This window comes from Pseudopodoces humilis, chromosome 21 (genome assembly GCF_049639895.1).
Source record: "Pseudopodoces humilis isolate 2021_Gansu_Grassland_sample_001 chromosome 21, ASM4963989v1, whole genome shotgun sequence".
Classification (NCBI taxonomy): domain Eukaryota; kingdom Metazoa; phylum Chordata; class Aves; order Passeriformes; family Paridae; genus Pseudopodoces; species Pseudopodoces humilis.
The window spans coordinates 6,138,148-6,154,623 of record NC_142220.1 but is presented as its reverse complement, the minus strand read 5'-3'; the positions used below and the strand labels follow the sequence as shown (position 1 = coordinate 6,154,623).

At 47.6% G+C, this 16,476-nt stretch overlaps 2 protein-coding genes across 7 annotated transcripts in view; one reads left to right on the top strand and one right to left on the bottom strand.

Moving 5' to 3' along the window:
• SLC38A12 (solute carrier family 38 member 12) overlaps nt 1-10,631 on the bottom strand; it is a 44,251-nt gene extending 33,620 nt beyond the window's left edge. For 3 of the 5 annotated variants that reach the window (XR_015774349.1, XM_014255926.2, XM_014255929.2), the window contains exons 1-6: nt 10,539-10,624; nt 9,213-9,337; nt 7,255-7,376; nt 4,674-4,755; nt 3,646-3,748; nt 3,182-3,262 (exon numbers count right to left, since the gene is read on the bottom strand). Coding sequence is in view for 4 of the 5 variants with exons in the window: in XM_014255926.2 (XP_014111401.1) it covers nt 3,182-3,262; nt 3,646-3,748; nt 4,674-4,755; nt 7,255-7,376; nt 9,213-9,257 (433 nt within the window). In the remaining variant the exon portion in view is untranslated. Of the gene's footprint in view, nt 1-3,181; nt 3,263-3,645; nt 3,749-4,673; nt 4,756-7,254; nt 7,377-9,212; nt 9,338-10,478 lie in introns of all 5 variants that reach the window. The other 2 variants (XM_014255927.2, XM_014255928.2) reach the window with 2 other exon arrangements.
• Nucleotides 10,632-11,054: 423 nt separating this feature from the next.
• Nucleotides 11,055-15,686, top strand: NAT9 (N-acetyltransferase 9). Of its 2 annotated transcripts, none has more exons than XM_005526736.3 (6): nt 11,055-11,396; nt 12,076-12,185; nt 13,129-13,263; nt 13,488-13,547; nt 13,725-13,819; nt 13,906-15,684. In XM_005526736.3, exons 1-6 carry the CDS (start codon nt 11,320-11,322, stop codon nt 14,050-14,052), a joined length of 624 nt encoding a protein of 207 aa, XP_005526793.2. In that variant the 5' UTR covers nt 11,055-11,319; the 3' UTR covers nt 14,053-15,684. The 2 variants fall into 2 exon arrangements, with proteins under 2 accessions (XP_005526793.2, XP_087921549.1); XM_088065423.1 differs by lacking the exon at nt 11,055-11,396 and adding an exon at nt 11,409-11,632 and having other exon boundaries at nt 13,906-15,686.
• Nucleotides 15,687-16,476: the final 790 nt, after the last annotated feature.

Below are 16,476 nucleotides of genomic sequence, written 5' to 3'. Positions count from 1 at the left end.
ATGCAGGAATGAGGACTCATTCCTACAGTGCTTGGGTGCTCCAAAGCTTTACCATGTTCTTCCATCATATTGTCCCTGGATCTCTGATGTCAGGAAACATTATAAGGCATTCTCCTTTGTTTAAATAACTTATTCCATATGCTGAGCCTGCTTAGCATGAAAGGGGCTATATCAGGAAAGCACTGAGAGAACTTCCCTGCTTCTGTACAGTAGCACACTAAATCAGTGCTCTAGTTCTGTTCCTGGAGACAAATGGACTTACTACAGAAATTGTCAGATCATTCAATATAGTTCTCCCCTTGCTCTGTGAAAGATGTCTTCACAGTTAGGGAGTCCCTGCATTGTTCTGGAGACAGCAACAAACTACCTACCAGTCTTCTCCAATTTCCCATTAAGAAGGTTTGAAGGTTTTAAAAAATATCTGACATAGGGCAGAAGCTGCAGGGACACAAAGCTCAGGACTTTGAAGACTCAGACAGATATTCTGTTTTGGGATCTGTGACTGGTCTCAGGACTCAGATGCTCCCCACACACAAAATAAAGCTGACATGACCACAGCAGCACCCTCATTCCAATGCAGACATCTCTGTCTGCAAGAAGCACAGGTGACACTCCTTTCTCAAACTCATCCTTTCCAAGACAGGAAGATTTTAGCAGCAGTTATTTTATAAACTGCTGCTGACCCTCCCTGATCAATACTTTCATTACTGGGCACAAAATGGGGTGAATAAAAAAAGCAATTACTTCCTGTGAGGAAAGAACATGATAGATGTGCCTAGAATCTATTACTGCAATAAATGACTGCTCAGTCCTAGAAGAAAGCACCCAACATTAAAAAATAAAAAAAATAAATCAAGGAAAAAAGTAGTTTTTCAGAGCCAGCTCTTTCAAAAGAGCACACAGTCTCCTCACAGCCTAAACCTAAGTCAGCTCCCTTTAAGAAAGCAATCTGAAATTGAGATTTATCCCCAGCTTACCTCCTAGGACTGCAGATTCAACTTCTGTCAGATTGTTGAAAATAAAAATCAGCCAAGGGAAAGGAGCAGAGAACTCACTAGAAATCAGGGGTTTTGAGGTCTACTGCACAGTTTTCATCAGCCTTCCCTCTGTAGGCTGTAAAGCCCTCCATCACCTTGGGTTTGGATCCCTATTTTGTGTATCATGAGTAAACACCCAGACATTTACCAGCTGTGAAAGCTCACAGGCTGGTGCTTGGAGCTGGGAATTCCCCAGTGTGGCCCAGTTTCTCAGCACTAAGTGGTCACTGAGCAGCTGCCCTGGCTGAAGCCCTTTCTGTGCAGCTGTGGGGAGGGAGCACCTCAACGGGGACCTGCAGAGGGAGGTCCTTCACCTGTCTGTCTCTGCAGCCACTTGCCGGCTAGAGGGTGTCTCTGAACCAGTGAGAGGGATGGAGCTTACTGCTGAGCTCAGACAAAAGAAAAGCAGAATATGAGTTACAGCTGCCCCAGGGCCTTGGCTGTGGGCACCTCATCCCATCTGGAAGTCACAAGTAGGGTCAGGCCATGGCCTGCAGCTGTTCCGGACACCTTCCTGCAGATGGATTCATCCCTTTCGATGGGCTGAGGAGACCCTGGGGAGGATCCCTAACACAGAAATCAGATAACTGGCTAAAGCAACATTAAGAAGAAGGATTAAGATTTAAGAGTACTAAGCAGTTTATTTCACTTTGCTCGGAAACTAAATCAGTGCAGATGGAGAGAGGACACATATTCCCAGCACCCTCTACTGGCTGAGCACCAGAGAGGCCCAGAATCTGCCTGACTTCTGGTGGTTCTTTCCAACTCCCCTGTGAAGCACATGCAAAGAAGGGGCCTCCTGAAACTTGGTAAGAACACTCTGACTGCTGTGATCCCCATCCCTCCACGGGCAAACCTCAGCAATACTGCTAAACCCTGTTATATGATTGCTCTCAAAGCACTTCTCAAATATTACTCCTCAGAGAAACATCAAGAGACAGGGATGTGTTCATGGTATTTTACACACAGCAAAGCAAACAAGCAAGAAAACTTGCCTAAGGTCATAACAACTCAGTGATACAGGCAAGACCAGGAAAAAGATGTTTCTGACACACTTCACTTCTCTGACTAAAAACGTGGCAGCCGAGTCCCAGGTGTATTATTTTGATAATCCTAAGTGATTCAAATCTATAAAATCACAGAAGAGGCATGCAGGAAAATTATAAAGTTTTTTTTTCAATTAACTTTAAAATCAAAATATAAAGTTCAAAGAATATTCATTCCTTAAGCCCAGCTGTCCTTCAGAGGCAACAGCTTTTCACTGGCATAACACTGATGTAATGCAGTGGAAAAAACCTAGCCTTCCATCACCCCTTTGCAAGGTAGCCAGCAAACAAGGGAAAACATCACTTTCCAGAAAAAACAGGGCCTGACAGGCTCAAAACTGCACAGCCATGGTGTCTGATGATGTTCTGGCTCTGCACAGTATTTCATTGTCCTTTTTTGCAGGTTTCAGAATCCTCATCACGATGGTTTGCGTTTCTATCACATGCAGCAATAGGTTGGGTTTTATTAGAGCAGGGTTACAAGTTTGTTCCCTGGCATGCAAAAGATATTTAAAAGCAAAAAGACAAGCCAGCTGTCTATCATATCCTCAGCAGGGACCTCTTCAGCAGTTCATGTCCCAGCACTCTTGATGATTCCCCAGATGCAGACTATTCCTAGAAGCTCCTATCAGAAGTCTCTCTTCTTCAGACTGCTGTTTACAAGGCTCAGGGAAGCCTGAATGTCTTATTCTCAAATGCTACAACCAAAATGCAACCAGAAAACACTATAGCCAGGCTCTACTGCTTCAGACAGTGGAGATTATAAAGGACACATGCAGTTCAGAGGTAAGTGAAGTGCAGTCAGAAAAGGCACTGACACTTGCCTGTGTCAAGAAACTGCTCCCATAACCTGCAGTGTTTTGCTGGTTCCATGCCCACCACAGCAGGTTCTGGCCTACCTGGCCCATAAATACTTCATAGAAATCCCACACAGGAGGATGAATTGAGTCCACAGAGAGAAGGAACAGCACATTTGGGTGGAATTATCACAAACTAAGGATGCAAACCCACACTGAGAAGCATTCAAATTTATAGAACAGCCATACACACAACGTGCAGGAGGACTCAAAGGGACTTTTGATAATGTTCATCACTTACCTTTATTGAAAAACATGGAAGCCATCTGGCCCATTTCAACCCTCTCAGTAATTTCAAAGATATTGGCTGAGCCACGTCTCTCTGTAAATTAAAAAACAAGTGTTTCAACCAGTGCCTCCAATAAGCCCTGAGGCCACATTACTTGGATACTTGGGAAGCTCTAGCAGCAGTTTGAAGGACAGTATGTACAACTCCACAGCTGCAGTCACTGGGCCAATTACTCTGCTGAAGCTAGTTTAAAGGTGTTTTGAAAATAAGATGTTCTCATCTTAGTGACCTAGAGAGAAAAGATCTGTATCAGGCTGCAGAAGGCAAACTGAATTCTCAATGAGTCTTATCTTCCAAGTGCTGAGGACTTGGGGATGAGAGCATGTGGAAATAAGGGTGAAATGGACAGAGGAGTCCATTGGAACACTGTCTGCAAAGAGGCCTCACACCAGTGAAAGTATGAACTGGATACTCACGAACTGACAGGATAGGCCGTGTCTCTGCTCGCTCGTAGCCGTCTTGGAGGAGAACATCACTGTCAGACACTCCAGAGGAAGAATCCTCATCTTCATCATCCTCCTGGATGAAAAGACCAGACCACTGCTGAGGTATCTGCTACCCACAGCATAGGCTGTGACACCCCCAGTGTCATGGTCACTTCCAGACACTCAAAGGAAGGTCCCAAACAGGGAGGGAAGGACATGCAAGCAAAGGCAATACCAGGGAACCCAGGGGATGCTGTGGAGGGCAGAAGAGGAGGACACTAGCAGAGCAGGCTGAAGTGAGTGACAGGCTCTGCTGTGCCAGCCCCAGGTCTCACACACACACACACCCACACCCACACAGCAACACTGCCCAATTCAGGTAGTGATAAGTGACACAAGGAAGTTGGAAACTTCAGGCAGATCTGCAGTATTGCAGAACTGGGAGAAAAATAAAAATAAATCCAAGCATATCTAGCCAGCACAAGCAGGCCTAGTTCCTAACTCCATCCAACTAACATCAATCCAGGGGTCTAAATCAGTGCAAACAATTATGCCTCCCTCTGAACCAGTAAAGCCACAAGTAAGTTTTACAGCAAGGACATAATTCAGAACTGTCCACAACCTGGGATACTGCCCAAGTAACAGCAAGGACATCCCAGCCTGTCCCAGTAAAATGACCTGAGATCAGCAAGGATTTATAGTCCTCAGCACACTCTAAATAGCACCAATATATTGGCTGCCACCCCTCCACATTCATTGAGCAGCGCTTCTGGGCAAAGAGAGCATGATCAGTAAGAAATGTGAACAGCACAAGAGATTTTTCAACGCAGGAGCAGAAAATCCTGTATTTAATGAGCAGCCCCACAGGGAACTAACAGCTATATTTTATATGGCAAAGTTAAGTACAGTAGAAATTTATTTCTTTAGAGTTAGTAACGAGGCAAAGATGCAGAGGAATGCTAGGAAAATCCAATGCACAGAACAACAGGAGGAAAAGGAGAATTAAACCTCACACAAACCTTGCGTTTTTCCATTCTCTTCCATCTCAGCTGGGCATTTGCAGCAGCCATGGCTTCCACCACAAAGGTCGTAGTCATGTAGCTACAGAGAGAAGAATTCAATTGAGATCATCAGTAATAGTCAAGAACTGTCCCTGAAGAGAGATGGAGAATAATTCCCATCTGTTTGTAGAAGCAAACAAACAAACCAAAACAATCCTTTTACCAGCTCCCCCTACACTGTTTTGATAATGCTTCATCTCAGTTTATTGCTCCCTTTTGCTCTTGAGATTCAGGTGTTCAAGCAGATCACAATATACAGTAAACTATAACACACTTTCAGATATAATATGTCACTTTAGATATTTGGAAGGCACATTTGTGGTGTTCCTGTATGTTGAAGGCAACAAGAGAACTTTGACCTTTGCAAGAAAGCAAGTTTCCTTCCGCTTTTTAGAACCTAGGACAAACCCAGTTGTAATCTGAAGCTCATGGCAAAGGACTCTGGTCCCTTAAAGAATCTTACACATGGCATCAGAAGCAAAGCAGCAATACAAGAACAAGGAGCACATCACATATCACACATGCAGACAAATACTGGAGGCCAGTGAAAAAGATGTCCAGGGAGACAGGGAGACCCACTGATGGAAAGAATACCATTATCTCAGCTAAAACAAGTCCTATAATATTAATCAATAAATTTTAAAACCCCCATAAATCAATCTTACTTAAGGCTTTAAAGTGGTTTCTCACTACTTCAGGAACTGGACTCACCTATCAAGCTCAAATAAGAGATTGGTTTTACAAGAATAAAAGTGCTGAGGCCTGTGTAGCAATTTCCGCCCAGGCTTTTCCTGCACCAAAGGCACCCAGTGGGCATGAGGAAGTCACAAGCACCAAAATAAAAGCAACAGAGCTCCCAAGACATGCAGTACTTTGAGCTGTGTCTTCTCAGCTTAATCCAGTGCAGTTCTGGTGCACAGATTTGGAGGTTTGTGCTCTCCTGCTGACCTTGAAGGATGGTCTGCTGGTGCTGAATTCCACATACTTAATTTATGCTTTTAAACTAATGGTCCTGGTTTAGGGCAAATTTGGGAGAAAACCTCTAAATGGGGTCCCACCAGAAAGCAAATTCAAGCAGCCCCTTCCCCAACTGGTTTGGGAAAAGATTTCCTTAGAGAAAGGTGGAAAAAAAACTATTTAACAGAAATTGAATAATATTAAACAATAAAACCTCCTGCTGTTCAAAGAGATGGCACATCCAGAAAAGTCCTTGTCGTGAGTTGTAGCCCAGCTCGCTCAGTCTCAGTCCCTCCGGCACTGGAACGTGCCAAGGCCCAGGCCCTTGTGGGCCACAGGCGTGAGCTCCTGTGTTTGTCTGGGTTTTCAGTCCAGAGCAGGTTTGAACAGATTCAAGGAAAAAGATAAAAAACAGTCCAGGGAACTTCTCTGCCTCAGCTAGGTAAAAACTAACAGCAAAGGAGAGCTCTGTCCTGCTGCAGACAGCACAGTCCAGGAGCAGGATGTGGGGGAGTGAGGGCTCTTTCTCAACACAAACTGTGCACTTCTTTCCCCCCGTTCACTTTCAGAGCCAGTTTTAAAGGTGCAGAACTTAATATGTAACAAACAACATGACTGGGGATACAAGCATCACAAAGTCACTCTATGACAGTAACTAAAAGGAATTGCTTCTAAAGCTCCCAGTTACTGGTAAGACCACAGATACCATTTTACCAAGCCTTTGCAGCACCCAGCTCTGAGGTGGGGCACTCACAAGCATTTGACCATACAGTGTCCCTGAAGAGCAGCACAGAACAGATCCCAAAAACTCTGTCTCCAAACCAAAGGCACATTCAGGCTGGCAGAGCTGGTTACTGAAAAAGCTGGCACCTCAAAAGTCCATTTGTACAAATGGCAGGAGAGAATTTTGTTTTATTTTATATTAAAACCAAGCAAGAAGTAAGCAGGGATTCCCAGCCCACCAGAAGATGGCAATTGTAGCAGTAACTCCTTAGAATTCAGTGCTGTATCCACAGCCTTCAGCTCCACCTGCTGCTCCAGCAGGGAGGCACCTGGGCAGGGGCTCACAGTGAACCAGCTCAACAAACAGGGGGCCATCTCCAAGGTCTTGAGCAGCAAAGGTCTGGAGGGGCTAAAACAGGCCTGGCTATACAGGAATTTGTGTTCCTGACACTCTTGCAGCTGTGAGAGAATTGCCAGAAGCCAAGAGAAAACTTACACATATGCAAATCACGAAGCAAAGACTTGACTCTGTGCCACCTGTGACCTGGTTGGTGTTTGGGGAACTGATCTGAGACAGAAGCAAGCATGGAATGTATCCATAATGAAGACAATGTCAAAAAGGTAGCTGGGATACAGATCCCAAAAGACTCTGGACTGGAGGAAAAGTCCTTCCCGTAAGTCAGGAAATGGGATGTACCAGAGAGTCAGGAAGTACATCCCTCTAAATCAGGTCCACAACATCACCACAGAAACCATCACTCAGCAGAGGGACAGAGCACACAGGAAAACAGCAAAAGTCTCTACACTGTCCACACCCAGCTGAACCTCCCAGTCCCCTAAAGACACACACACATCCTACCTCATAAATCCCAAGAACATCAGGAGGATGAGGCTGACAAGCCACCCTGCTGTGGCAAAAGCCTTGGGCATGGTCAGGGCTCCTGTTCCCACGATGAGGTTGAACATATACACCAGGCCAACCTGCAATCAGCCACATGATCCAGCATCAGAGTATGCCAGGAATCATCCAAAACACCTCACAACCAACCTGATTTAGATGGAGAGGGCAATCCCTGAGCCAGCAGGATGAGAACAAGTCCATGTGAGAAATAACTGGAGGAGGGGACCAAAATCCAGAGAGAACAATGTGGGTGCCAGCACATTTCTGGAGAAACTGATATATCCTTCCATTTTTCTAATTATTTTAAATTATTATTTTCTCTCTAGATTGTAAAGTTATAAAGTACATGAGATTTTTTTTTGTTTGTTTTAAAATCACTGCCTTCTACCAGAAGGTCCATGCTGTGGGCTGGGGTCTCTCCTTTTTTTTCTGACCTGAACACAAGTAGTTATGACTATGTATCTTTCAGGACCTTTTATTTATGTCAAGCAGGAAATATCCAATGAGAATTCTAATTCAAAGCCTGCTTGGCATTTTACATTTTTTTATTTTCAGTAAGAGGCTGAACATATTCTAAAGGAGGGATTTTACTTCCTGAAGGGAAAAGATTTTATCTTCTGTGGCAATAAGCTTTTCCAATGTCCAGAGACAAAAGAGAACTCTGCACTTGCACAGGACTCCCCACACTATGCATTTAGCTCAATTCAAGATCAAAAACTGCCAGAGTTGTTGTGCTTTAGTGTTTTGGTTTTTTTTTTTAAATATAGGACAGAGTCCCTCCAGAGGAAAGCCAGTAAAGAGCAGTGTATGGGCAGACTTTTCTTGGGCATGGAGCAATTAACATCAGGAGAACTATTCCCCAGTGACCCTGAGAGCACTTCACTGGCATATGCACAGCAAATTCATCTTTTGCTGAACATCCCACAATGATCATTTTCTTTTGGTCAAGCAGAAATGAGAATGGTGCCTGCAAGGTTCAGCCTGGTTAGACATCTTTAGGGAAAGAGGAGAGCCTTTGAGATTACTCTAGGAAGTTCATGCAGCACCAGCATAACAACATAAGAACATAAGATCAGGTGACATTAATCCTTGAGGGTCCACACATCCCAGTTACTGTCTTACTTCTCCATTTTTTTCAGTTGTGACCTATTTCTGCAGCCTAATATTAATTTCTTCTACATTTTATCATTAACATGGAGATGAAAATTTTAAAGCATTGAAAATCCAACACACAGATTTCAGGGCTGGTTCTAAATTTATTGAGTTCACTTAAAAAAAAAAAAAAAAAGTGTTTACAAAGTGGTGTTTTTAAAAGCTGACGTTTTGTGAAGACTTGTGGCTATGAAAACCAGTATTTCCAGTAATATAGGAAAGCAGTAATTTGCCCTGCAGTTGCACAGGACACCACATTACAGGGTAGAAACCTCTTAATTACTCACTTTCAGCAAAGTGGTATAAAACAAATTACTGTAACAGCTGCAGCTAAGTAAACTTTGAGAAATTCAGGGGAAAATATTTATATAAAGCAACAAAAAGGAAGAAAGTGGGATAGTTTCAATGTCCCAGTCCCCCCTGTTTATGCCAATGACAATTTGGGTTGATGAAAACATTAACAAAATGTAAAAAACTGGGCAAAATGATGAAGAGCTGGTATGGGACATGAAGCTCTTTTTAGCAATTTTAGATCTATACTTTAAGCACACATCATCCCTTTACTTTAAGAAAGGTGATCTGTGATGTAAAAAAAAACCCATATAACTACAAACACTAAGCATCTTTAACCACCCTTTGACCTCCATCATCTCCTGAAATGCTGAGGTTATGTCCATGAAGAAGTAAGACTTGCAAACACAATGCTGTGGAAAGACAATTTTGAAAAACAACCTGTAACCAAACCTTCAAGTAGTGGAACTTACATAGGGAGAGTAAAGCTCTCCAGTGTCAGTGATGCCACCTGCCATCCTGGAGAGGGAGGGGAACCCCAGAGCAAAGCCAGCAGGGTATTTCTGGGAGGGTGTTTTCAACTTCTGTTACCTTTAATCTAGGGAAACATCATAACACTGTGTTATCTTTGCTGGAAAAAGGAAGAACTTACAAGTTAGCTTTGGCATATCAGTTTTCTGGTATTTGAACAGATTTCAGCAGGATCATGCCCTTCAGACAGACCCCACTCACCAGCACCACTTGGTTCAATACTCTGTGAGAAGTTTTCATACCCGTTAAACTGGTTGAAAAGCAACCAAAAGGCCCTGCCCTTTCACAGCATGTGATGACCAAACTTCATCTTCTCCAAACAGCCAGAGGGGCTGTTCCAGACAACTAAAACCTCAAGAGGAAAAATTACTGCCTTGAGGATGATCTCAAACTGCTGCTTCTCATGCAGCTACTACTCCTTGCAAACATGTGCCTCTTGCAAATCAAAAAAACAGCCTAAAATCACTCCTCTTAAATTCAAGTACAGAAATAAGTAGACAAATGAAAATATCGGACCTATTAAAGACACCCCAAGATGCTTTTCATGCACCAACATTTCCAAAGCAGAAGCATTTGGGAAGCTTTACATTGTTTCAAAAAAACTAGACGTGTATGAGGGAACTGAAGCTTCCTAGAAGTCTTCAGTGGCAATGATTAGCCACAATTGAATTAAGGGCTTCACACTTCTGTGTGAATGTGCTCCTCATCAGCCACACCAGCTGGGACAAATCATCAGCATAAGCTGAACTCAACTAAAAAACCCAGTTATAAGCTTGTACACCCATGCGGAATGCAGGCAGTATAGCTCACTGAGGTCATAACTAGACCAGCCTCAGAGGAAGAGTTTAAACGCCACCTTTTATAACAAACCTCGGCTCAAAACACAGAAGCCAAGCTTGGCAAACACAGAGCAAGCAGCAAGACAACGGACACTGTGGGACGCGGTTGGGGACAGCGTGTCCCCGTGCAGGCCCCTCCCTCAGCGGGGGGAACCGACCCCAGGGCCCACCGAGGGCACCAGAGCCCCTCGATCCTACCCCGGCCTGGCTCCCCCCGGGACCGTCCCACAGATGGAACAGTGCTCCCCCCCGCCCTCTCCAGGGGGACTCCCCTCGCCCCACAGAGAGCCCCCCACATCAGGACATTCCCCAGGCCTGTCCCCGCCTGTTGAGCCCCTCCCCACCCCTCAGCCCACGCTGTCCCCAAACCTCCTGTGAGGCCCAGGCCGCGTCCCGCCCGGGGCCCACCGGGCCGCCCCCGCCCCTCACCGGCGGCAGCGGCTCGTGCCGGCAGCCCCGCCCCCGCCCGCGCGGGGGCACTTACAACGCACGCGCTGACCGAGCGCGGGGCCTTCCGTGCACGTGACCGGCCCGCGGGGCGGGGCGAAGGCGCAGGCCGCGATTGGGTGAGGGTAAGGGGCGGGGAGCGGGCGGAGACACGGCGGGGCCTACAGAGGGCGTGAGCCAGAATGGGCGCGGTCCAGAAAGAGGCGAGGCAGGAAAATGGGGTGGGGCCAGAGGGGGCGAGACCGTGCGGGAAAGGGGCGCGTCCAGGAAAGGCAGGAGCGGAGCGGGAACGGAGCAGAGGCGGGGACAGGGTGACGGCACCGATCGCGATTGGGCCACGGGGAGAACGGGGCAGAGGCGGGGCCTTGCGGGGCCACGGGCGAGGCAATGGGGGCGGGGCCGTGGGGAGGCGGGACGTGGGCGCTGCACGGAAGGGGCGGGGTCACACGGGGCGGAGCGATGACGTCACTCATTCAGTGGCAGAGAGTGCGCGGGATCTTTGCGCATGCGTGGGAGGGGGTAAGGCAGGCGCACGTGACCTCCCGCTCCGATCCCCCTCAGTCTCGGGTCCCCCGGATGCCCCCCCAGCCCCGGGGGTCCCGTCGGGATTCGGCTGTGTTAATACGGGGATATTGGTGTGACCTGGGCTATACGGACAGTGAGAGCTGCTTCTCGCTCCCGAAAGGTGTCAGGCCACGCCGGCCCATCCTCTGGCCTCGCCGGAGACACGGAGTGGGGTGTTGGGTCTCTCAGTGCAGAGGCCATGAAGATTAACCAGGACACGGTGCTGCGAGGAAAGAAGGTGACGCTGGTGCCCTACACCTCTGCACACGTGCCCCGGTACGTGCTCCATGCCTTCCTCGGACCCTCCTGCATGGTCTGATCCGCTTCTCCCCTTGAGGACGGTGCTGGGTTCAGGAAAGGTGTTGTCTGCCAGCTGCATGGCCCGCTTCCCCCTGTGAATCCATCAGCGAGGTGCCCTCCGTGCCCGCCAGCACCAGCCCTGTCAGGACTGTGCTCTGTGCCAGCTCTGCTGTCAGGGAGAACTTCACCTGTGCCACTGGAAATACCTGGCTGTGAGTGAACACAGCACTCTGCTCATTGAGGTCTTTCCCTGGTGATGCAGGAAGAGCAAAGCTTCGTTTAAAGCCAGGTGGATGTTTGATAAATTAGGCGTGCCAACAGTTTGTAAAGTAAATCAGAACAAAGCATTAGTGTTTTGTCAGTGTCCAGGAGGTGCTGTGTCAGTGTCGCTCGGGATGAAATGCACCAGAACTCAAAAACGTCAGGTGTGCATTGGGCACTCCAGACAAAGCCACAGGATGGGCAAACTTCCTAAATTTCCAGAGTGGTGTATTACATAAGGGAGAGAGGCTTGTGGATACATTTTAAGTCGCCACAAAAGCCGGGCTCGTGTTTTCAGAGCTGCTTTGTGATGTCCTGACCCCTAGAGCACTGGGAGGGATCCTCCTTTGGTGCTGCAGCTGGGGCAGTGATGTGGGGCCCGGTCCATTGCCAGGTACCACGAGTGGATGCAGTCGGAGGAGCTGCAGCGACTGACAGCCTCGGAGCCCCTTAGCCTGGAGCAGGAGTACGAAATGCAGCGCAGCTGGCAGGAGGACGCTGACAGTGAGCATCTGGAATGCTTTCTGAAGGGAGGGTGGGAATGGTGAGCAGGTCCTTTCCATTCTGGGAAGGACCCACAATGAGCTGGGAGTACCCTGTGAGTGGGTTCCCCTAAACCAGAGGGGATGTGAGATTTTCTACAACAGCTTGAACTGTTTTTCTCATTACAGCTGGTATATATTCAGGGAAGGGGAGAATATCCACTTCCTCGAGCTGTTTGCATCCTTTTAATGCAGTTTCCCAGAGACTAGTGATTCATTTTGCACAGAATTTTGTGCTGAGCTAAAAAACATTAAGCATCACTCCTGCACAGCCAACACTCCCCAGGTCTGATTGCTGAAAAAAGGTGGAAGGAGGTTGTATTTCCCCTAGATAAATTGAATTATTTTATGACCACCTGGTTGAGGTGTGTTGGTTGAATTGGTTCCCTGACTCTCCTACAGGTAATGAATCACTGCCTATAAAAGCCTGGTAGAAATTTAGTAAGCTGGAAAATACTGAAGCTGGCAAAGACTTCAGTCTGGAGCATTTGTCTTAGGTGGCATCAAAAACCTTACTCAGAGCAGCAGTAACATGGACCAGGTGAATCACTCAGTCTAAGTTTCTTTTGCACCAAACAATTCTTTGGCCCAGCTTCCTGCTGAGTAAGACAAAGCATGGAGACCTCAGACATGGGAAGGAAGTTTTCCCCTTCTTTCACACGCTGTTTCTAGTCTTGGTATCTGTGTCACCCTCACAACAGGTTTTTCCAAGTATTTCTTTCATTTCTGCAGGTGGGAACAGGCACACCTGGTGTGGGAAGCCAAATTATTAACTCTTCCTTGCTGTTAACACATGAAAACTCTTGTTCCCCTGTCCATTACACACCTTTAATTTAATTATTTGGTAATTTATGAATAATTATTAGCACACTCTGAATATGCTGCCACATTCTTGTTTTCCCCAGAGTGTACCTTTATTGTGCTGGACTCGGAGCGCTGGCCTGGGCAGGCGGAGGAGAGCTCCATGGTGGGGGATGTGAATCTCTTCCTCAACAACACCGAGGACCCAACTGTAGGCGAGATTGAAATCATGATTGCAGGTTAAGTTCTGCTTCATAGCTTGGGGCTCTGTCACTGTGGCTGTGTGCTGCAGACAGATGTTGACAGATGTTCCTGCATCAGCTTTTTATTCTCACACTTTACCCTGGCTGTTCAGCCCTGATCAGTCCATGGTGTGTCCAGGTCACAGCCTCTTCTGAGAAGTGTCTGGTGTGGCTGGTTTTTCTCCCCTGACTGGATGCTGACTCTGTGCTGTCTCTTTCAGAGCCCAGCTTCCGTGGCAGAGGGTTTGGCAAGGAGGCAGCTCTGCTGATGATGGCCTATGGTGAGGGTGGCTCAGTGCATGGGAACAGGGGTGTGATGGGGCTGGGATCTGGCAGCACATAATTCCCAGTGATACAAGCAGGGTAGTAAGGGATGCATCTGCCCCACAACTGGAGTCCTGTGCTTTTATAGATGTGACATGTAATAGAAGTGCCTCTCTCTCTGACTTCTCCTGCAGGAGTGAGAAAACTGGGGATCACCAAGTTTGAGGCTAAGATTGGTCAGGATAATGAAGCCAGTATCTGCATGTTCAAAAAGCTTCACTTTAAGGAGGTGCAGTAGCAGCCCATTTCCCCAGAGAATATGAGCAGCATTGCCCTGTGGCTGGGATTGAGCTGCTTTCTCTCCGTGTGCTGCAGGTTGCTGTGAGCAGCATTTTCCAGGAGGTGACGCTGAGGCTGGATGTCAGCGACCAGGAGAGACAGTGGCTCCTGGAGCAGACAAACCACGTGGAGAAGAAGAGCTACGCTGAGCTGCAACAGCCAGTTGGGGTGCTGGACACCTGACAGACACCTCCAGACACCACCTGGGTTTCCAGGGAAAATCTGGACGTTGCTGCAAGGTCTGGGTGTGGAGGACACCAGTGAGCCAACATTGGAACTATTTTCATCTGTCTCCTTCAGCTGCTTTGTCATCTTATCAACTTTGTACTTTGCTCAGCCAGCTGGGATTACTGCCTGCAAGCTGGACCTGGGGAACAGCCACTATCTCACAAGTTTGGCTACGAATGACTCTGACTTTGATGCGCTGTTCCAACAGAGCCTAAAATCACCAGCAGTTGATTCCTGGACAAGAAGAAACTTCTCCCACTGCTTTTAAATCAGGATTCATCAGCAAGCAGGTTTCATATATTGGCAGCTCAGTCTTTTTTATTCTTGAAATAAAATTTAAAAAAATCACAACAATCCGAGGTGCCTGAGCACTATATGGGGCTCAGCTGTTCTCTTTGGCAGCTCAAGAAGTGGTTTAGAAGTTGTAAAGGACAGCAGAGACTCTTTCAACCCAGTTTCCTGGGGTCTGCTAGGTTGCAGAGGGGCACTGCTGGGTCCTGGCAGGGAGAAGCCCAGATGTGGGTGAGCACAAACAAAGGGCAAGTTAATGTGATGGGAATTGTTGATATTGGCTGATCAAGACTAGAGCTGAGCCCCACCATGATGAGGAGGGTGAGATCTGCATGAGACTTCTGAGACAAACCCCCTTTATCTTCAGGGCTGTGCTCCAGATCTGAAAACTTCAGGCCAGCAGTGCTGTTGCACTTCATTTTCCATGGCTGCTTTGATGAAAGCAAGGAGAACATACTGAAAGGAGACAGGAGCTTTTTCCACCAGCTCAGGACTTGCTCTGCTGAGCCTGGAGACTCCATTTTCTGCTCTCCATAAAGATAAGGATGAATGTGGGGGAAATATCTCTTACTGGGGGGCAGATATGTTAGGCACATATATTAGGGCAGGAGTTATCCAGGCTCTGCTGCAGTAGATCTGAGATCCATGGATGAAAAAGAGGCACTTGCCTGACTCCCACTGGACAAACTTCCCTGTGCAGTTACTCAGCCTGACCCCTCCTGCCCTGTCCACACACACACACACACTGTCCACAGCAGGGAAGCTGCTGAGAGGAGAGGCCAGAAGGTAAGTATAACTGATGTTCCTGTTTTCCTATTGTAACAGCAGCTTTAATGGCTAACCCTAGACCAGAAATTATCTGTTTCAGTAACGGAGGATCAGGTAATAACTTTCAGATTTGCCCAAGGATGTTTTGGAGATTGGTAGTCTCTGGAATTTTTAGTGTTGCCGTGCCTATATTTTTAGGGCCTGGGGGCTTTAGTCTTCCAATTTTAGCTAATGTAAATACATTATTCCTGTGACTAATATTAAAGCCAAGCGTGGGAACAGTGTATCATGGCATTTTAAACAAGTATTTAGTGTGGATTTAGTTGTAGTGAAAGCTTTGTGTGGTAACAAAGTGAAGAGCAGCTCTATTTCCCGCTGGGATTACCATGACAAGGGCTACTAATCCTCCTGCTCCTCATCACCTGCTGCAGGCAGAAATGGATTCTGTCCTCCAGAACAAGATTTGCAGAACCTGCTGGGTGAACTGCTGGCTCTGGTGCTCCTTCCATGAAGCATCTCATCCCTCTGCCAGCGGAGCAAAGCCAAACTGGCAGGAGAGATGTAGCTTGGCTGGGATTTGCTCCCCTAAAACCCGACCAAGGTGGGAAAAATAATTTCTTTTAGCCTCTGCTGTCAGGGGGAAGGGGCAGAGTGATCTCCTGTCGCAGCTCCCCATGCCCAGCTGGTTGCTCTGGAGCCAGCAAGGGCCCTGCTTGGCATCCCCGGTCCCCGGCAATGCCGGTGCTGCCCCGGCTCCACAGGCGGCTGGGAACAGCCTTTCCCTGGCAACCCAAAACAAAGTTGGGTCTGTCCTGGAGCTCAGCCCGCCCCAAAGGCTGGGGGGAGAGTCCCAGTACAGCTCAAACAGGGTTCCCACAGGGAACCAGTGCCCAGCTGCACTGAGCAGGCCAAGAGGCAAAAGATGCTGCTGGGACCCACTGGCTGCCCCCCACTCCTGCCCTGCATGGGCTGCCCCACCCTGTAGCATCCATGCCAGGTAGGAGTGTCCTGCTGCCCCAATGGGATGAGGATGGGAAAATAGGGGATGGGGGCTCACCTTCCCTCAGAGGACATGTCTTTGGAGGATGAGACAGGTTGGAATGGGCTCCCCCAGCTTCCAGGAGGAAGTGACAGCCTGCACATCCCCTGGAAATCTAGTGCCACTTTGACACTTGGTGTCATTTGAGATGCAAAGATCTGTGACCATTTCTGTGCTCAGGTTAGAAGAGTTTATTTGCAGATTTGGAGCACAAAACAAGAGTGTGCAGAAGGGGAAGAAGCAAAGATACCAGACAGAGGCAATGCACAGCCCTGCCTTGT

Bases quoted from the DNA above. Each gene is read 5' to 3' on its own strand.
- NAT9 (XM_005526736.3), top strand. From the start codon at position 11,320: ATGAAGATTAACCAGGACACGGTGCTGCGAGGAAAGAAGGTGACGCTG. The intron at 11,397-12,075 runs GTACGTGCTCCA...GTCCATTGCCAG, and splicing joins ACCTCTGCACACGTGCCCCG to GTACCACGAGTGGATGCAGT. The intron at 13,264-13,487 runs GTTAAGTTCTGC...TGTCTCTTTCAG, and splicing joins GATTGAAATCATGATTGCAG to AGCCCAGCTTCCGTGGCAGA.